This window comes from Mustela lutreola, chromosome 6 (genome assembly GCF_030435805.1).
Source record: "Mustela lutreola isolate mMusLut2 chromosome 6, mMusLut2.pri, whole genome shotgun sequence".
NCBI lineage: Eukaryota > Metazoa > Chordata > Mammalia > Carnivora > Mustelidae > Mustela > Mustela lutreola.
Window position 1 is genome coordinate 157,717,824 of NC_081295.1, and position 6,041 is coordinate 157,723,864.

Here is a 6,041-nt window from a genome sequence, read left to right on the forward strand (position 1 = left end):
TTTCTTCTGATCCCTTCTGTCTGTGCCCATGCTTGCCAAAGCGTTCCTTCATTCTCAATCTCCTTGATCAAAAAGGAAACAAATCTCCCGATGGCTTCCATACGTGCTTTCATCCTGGTTCCAGAGCAAAACTACTTCCCTGTTTACCTGAAGGCCGACTTAGAGATTCAGGCTCCTGCTTAATGCTGCCTGGAAGATTGTTCGGGTTAAGTCCATCTACCCAGGTACATAGGGGCCGCCCTCGCAGGACACAGGGATCTCCTTCTCCGCCCCGCCAGGCAGAGACGCAGACGGCTGCTGTGGACCTGCGTGTCCGGAGCGCCGTCCTGCTGTATTGCAAACCGCACCTTCTTATTCACTGTCTCGTGTCGTCCTTCCCTCCGGAGGACAGATGCGGCGGGAGAAGCAGCTCTCCTTCGATGTACATACGTGAGAGTACAATGTACCAATATGACGTTACTCGACTTCAAATCTAAATTTCTGTCTGTTTTTTAGTCTCCTTTGACTTCTTTAAATCCATTAACCACATGGACTAGGAATTTGAGGAGAGTGATGATTTTGCTGTATTTTGTTGTTGTTGCTGTTACATTTTTCAGAAAAAAGGTTAATTTACTTTAGAGACAAAGAGTGCACGGGTGGGAGGAGGGGCAGAGGGAGAGACTCAGGCAGACTTTCTGCAGAGCACGGAGCACAGGGCCTGCCGCGGGGCTCGATCTCACGAGAGATCATGACCTGAGCCAAGATTGAGTCAAACGCTCTGTGTACTATACTATTGCCTTATCCTTGAGGAACCCTCAGACCCAGGCTGGCTGTGGCCCTAATCCAGAGCCTTTGCGAAGGCAGCGGGTCCTGAAAGGACATCCCCCTGAGGCCTTGCCCCCGCTGGCTGCCCACGATCCCACCTCGTCTGCTGCACCGGGTAGCTCTAGTGTTTGGTGAGGCAAAGGGCATGTGCATGTGCAGAATGTGCTCTCCCCAGGGGGCGCCAGTGCCTGTCATCCCCACCTTTGCGCTCCAGAGAGGAGTCCTGGGTCCACACACAGCCGTGGGTGTCTGGGATGCCATCGGCACCCACAGGAGCTGAGCAACTTCTCTGCCATGGGACCAGCTGTCCCAGAGCTTCTGTGACCTGGCCCTTTCTCCTCCCAGGAGGAAGGAATCTGTCAGCTCATCAACACTGCAAGCCAAAAATCCATCTACTACCTGCGGTGGGCTGGACTACAAGTGACCGCCTACACTTCACAACTTTTCCTACTTCTGTTTCTTTCTTTTTTTTTTTTTTTCACATGAGCGATTATGTTCCAAATGTGATGGGTTTATTTTATTTTACTCTGATGCAAAACCAAAGATTCCACTACAGCACAGAGACCAATATATTAAAAGGTCATGAAAAAGTGGCGTGGGACATGCAGGACGTGATGTACTGGAGGACCGGGTCATTTCCTTTGCAACATGACACTACACTGTCGCTGAGGAACACATTAAAAATAACACTGCGGAACTCAACTGAAATGTGGCACAAACATGACAACTTCCAGGCATGCCTTCAAGTACCTCCCTTTGGATGGACTTGTGATCTCTAGACTTCAGTGTGGGGAGGATTACAATTCTTTGGAAGAATAAAAAGTTCACACTTTTGAAATTTCACAGAAGAATTTTAAGGCCAAAACATAGTGGGTTCTCTTCACCTCCAGGGACAAATCGGATGCTTTACTCAAAACCACGTTAAGCTTCTAGTTCAAATCCCAACCCAACCTTGTGGCCTCCTGCATTGAAGTTCTTTCCATCGATTAAAGCTGACAGGGTCAGTTTGACGCCCAGTCGAAGGGTCTGAGTATAACCCAGTCCGATCAGGCTGGCATTATTTACTTTAGCAGACAGAGAAGTTCTATAGTCCAGCTTGTATTTAGCAGCGATGCCAAAACAGGTGTTGTTACTGCCGGCCGTCCAAGCAAGGTTTATTGACGTTTCTATCTTCTTGTTAACCTTCTGGTAGATCGACCCTCCAAATTCAGTGCCATCATTCATATGAGTGTGCAGCTGGAAGTCTGCAGCCTTGTAACCCAGGGCGAAATTATTCTGTGACAGTTTGGATTTGGCTGTGTCAAAACTCATCTGATAGCCAGCAAGCCAACCTTCAAAAGCTAACACAGCCCAGCCATAGATGGTTGGTCCAGAAAAATCAATATCAACGTTACTGCCAAGACTGAAACAATCCCGTTTATACGAGGCCTTCAATTTTCCACTCTTCTTTCCTGTGTTCGGTACAAATATGGTATCAAGAGTCAGTTTCAACCCTTCAGCCAACTTATTCTCCAAAGAGATTTCTGTTCCAAGAGTATTGTCTGTATTCCATTTCTGAGTGAAGGTAAGTCCATAGTTACGGATCTTATATTTGGTCTCTAGATTGCCTGACGCTTTCCCTGTATCAGTGTAGGCATGACCAGAAGTAGGAAATTCCACTCCACTACAGGACTTGGTTTTCAGATCTATTTTGACCATGCCAAATCCATATCCTTTATTGAAGACATCCTTCGCGGCCTTTCCTAGGTCACAGTGAGTCGGCGTGTTACACATATCTCCAACTAGAGGGCCTGGCTCTGCTCTGCCAGGGCAATGCTGAAGGTCTTCCCCTACTTCTGTTTCTTTTAAGAGGTGCTGATCTCCTCGTGATTTAATCTGACCAACTTCCACCCTGAGAAGACTGGGAAGAGCAAGTATTGACTGCGGCAAACTCCACAGTTTTAATGCCCGAATATTTTCGTTTCTTTAGTTCACATGTGGCCTTTCAGAGGCCCGGAAAGGGCAGTGAGGGGCCCGTCTGACCTCTGGTGGCCTTATCTAAAACACATGTGCTGCCCTCTGTCCCGCAGCCATCCAGTCGCGCCAGGGGCAACGATGTGCAGCCGGGAAGTGTCCCTTCCTCGCGTGGATTCTCACCCAGTGGCTCACACCGAGCTCGGACCAGGAGGACCCTGCTGCTCTCAGCCTGTCTTGGGGCAACTCTGCCTCTCCCTGGAGCAGACCCGCAGGAGCAGAGTCTGGAGGAACAAGGGATCCTGGAGGGACTGGGCGCCGGCCGAGATGCGGGGAGTTAGAGGAGAAACCGGAGTGATGAAGGGAGGGGGGATGAGGGAAGAAGCGGGGCGGCGGGGGGGGGGGGGGGGGGAGGAACACAGTACGAAGGACAGAAACGGAGGAGAGTCGTCTGTATCAACTCCAATCTAGTGATTCCTAAATTTAGGAATATGTAGGTAGATTTTCTGAGTCCAGCATCACCAAAATAAGCATTAGGTTAATATTTTCCTCCATTTTGTAAGTAAGGATGTAAAGACAAAGTAAAAATAAATAGCTTCTCAGGTTATAGAGCCATAATATGTCAGGCCAGGGCTCACCCGCAAGTGTGTTCTGATCCCAAATCCAGACCCCCTGGTAGCCTGAATGCCGGGCCGAAGGTATCAGGTGTTAATCCCTGGAACCCAGAGATTAGCATTGTGTATGGCCAAGATTTTGCAGATGTGATTAAGTTGTGGATCTTCGGATAAAGGGATTATCCCGGATTATCTGGGTGGGCACTAAACACAATCACACGTATTCTTCAGAGACGGAGCCAGGGGAGATTTTACTAAGAAGACAGGAGAGACGTGAGAGGGGCAGCGGAAGCCAGCCGCTGGAGCGGTGCCAGAAAGGGTCCCGGGTCCTTCTTTCAGTTTCCCACATGTTCCTCCTTGCCTGCACAGCCCTTCCCAGAAGGGTCCTTTAACACCCGAATTTCTGCAACAGTTAGCTCAAGGCATTCTAGGCTTTTGCTATCATGCACCTCAAGATTCTTCAAGTCTGTACACATTACCCATTTTCAAAGGCACTTTGAGATATATATTAAACAGATTGACATATAGCTATCTGTATCTATTTATTTATATCTGTATTTATTTCCTGTTAAGGATACAGATAATTCTATCAATATATCTGTATTTATGTGTATATATAGAGAGAGACAGAAACAGACACAGACACAGAGAGGTGTATTATAAGGAATTGGCTCACCAGATTATGGAGGCTGAGAAGTTCCAAGATCTGCTACCAGCAAGCTGGGAACGCAGGAGAGCTGAGGTACTTCCTGTCTGAGTCCGAAGGCTTGAGAACCTGGGGAGCTGATGTTGTAAGTTCCACTCTGAGTCTGAAGGCAAAGGACTAATATTCCAGCTCAAAGACACAATTCTTTCTCTTTATGTATTTAGGTAGGTAATATGCATTACGCACCAGTAATACACCATATAATTATACAATTCAAGAGCATGGTTTTCGTGTCATAAAATTCTAAGTTCTTCACATCACCTAGAAAGAGGGGGAAAAGAGGCAAAATAGCTATTTATGACTAGAATCTGATATAACCCTTGTGCATTTTGTAATCTCAAAGAATGATCAAACTGTATATAACCACCAACTTTATGAGGGTGGGGGAGGGGGAGTAAACATATACCAAACCGTTCAAGAGAAAACAAGAAAGAAGGATATAGAACAGAAAGGACAAAATATACACCTAACACAGAGACATATATAATGCTTGAAAGTAAAAAGATGGGAGTTACTAAGCATAAATAAACCAAAATAAAATTAGCCATGTTGTTTTGAGACAAGGTAGATTTTAAGACAAAATGGATAACCAAGGATTTACAGAAAGTTTTTGTAATGATTAAGCATAGAATTCACCAGGAAGATAACAGGTACTCTAAATTTGTAAGCACCTAATAACATAACTGATAATATATAAGTTAAAAATTGGCAGAAATCTACAGAGAAATATGTTAAATTTGCACAACACAGTGGCAGACTTTGACATACGTCTTTTAGTAATCGATAGAAAAAGCAGGAGTGAGTAGTGATGGCTGAGATTTAATCAGCATGTCTATCAAATTAGACCTGGCAGACAGTTATAGAACATCCAACAACTGCAGGATACAGAATATTTTAAGGCAAACATGGAATGTTTATAAAAACCCACCATGTGTTGGGCTATCAGCCAACTACCCGCACATTTCAAGGTCTGAAATGATACAGACCATATTCTCTGACCACATGTAATTAAGCCATTATTCACCTAACAAATGACTAGGCTATTCCTACATACTTGGAAACTGAAGACTATTATACCATAAAATAATGTATGTTTATAAGATGATATCAGAATGGAAACTACAAAATAATTTTTCCTGGGGAAAAAAGTTTTATGCTTTGAAAATACATTTCACATTGATTGGCTCATTCACTCTCTGCTTCAGAGTAGAGGCCTCCAATGCTAATAGCTTTCCAACGTGTCCTTGATTTCCTTCAAATAATGTGTTTTTCTTCTTCTGCCACGTTTTTATGTCCTCCATGGCCTGCTTCTGGACTCTAGGAAGTATTCTGAGCTGAATAAAATAGTGACGGCAGACACTCTGGGCTGCACGCATGGGGCGCACGGAGGAGATTATAGAAAAGGGAAGGAAGGAATGGTAAGGGTAGAAGCGAGAACTAATGAGACAGAAATCCGAGATAAAAAGAGGCTGACAGAACCAAAAGCTTTAAAAAGATTACTGTTACTGATAACTCCGTGGCAAAAGTGATCAAGAAAAATGGAGAGAAAGCACAAATAGCTCATATTAGAAGTAGAAAAGGAAAGGGCTTGGCTGGCTCAGTTGGTAGAACATGCAACTCTTGATCTTGAAGTTGTAAGTTCCAGCCGCACGTGGGGAGTGAAGTTTCCTTAATAATGATAAAAAAGAAATGGACAAGGAGACATCACTTCATATCACTTGATATCCTGCAGGGGTTAAGAACACATATATCACAAACAACTTAATGCTGATGAATATACGAGCCTAAGGATATAACTGTATCTTTTCTATATTTATTTCTGTAATAAGTACAACATATGAAAAATAATTCAGTGCTTAAAGATATTTGATCTATTTTTAAAAATCTTTCACAAATAATTTTCCAAGTATAGATGACTCTACTAGTAAATTCTACCAAACATTTAAAGAACTGATCATGAGCTC

At 44.3% G+C, this 6,041-nt stretch overlaps 1 protein-coding gene across 1 annotated transcript; it reads right to left on the minus strand.

Moving 5' to 3' along the window:
* Positions 1-1,294: 1,294 nt before the first annotated feature.
* LOC131832988 (voltage-dependent anion-selective channel protein 3-like) lies at positions 1,295-2,650 on the minus strand. The gene has a single exon (XM_059176232.1). The coding sequence runs from the start codon at positions 2,575-2,577 to the stop codon at positions 1,726-1,728; it is 852 nt and encodes a 283-aa protein (XP_059032215.1). The 5' UTR covers positions 2,578-2,650; the 3' UTR covers positions 1,295-1,725.
* Between the last annotated feature and the right edge of the window lie 3,391 nt (positions 2,651-6,041).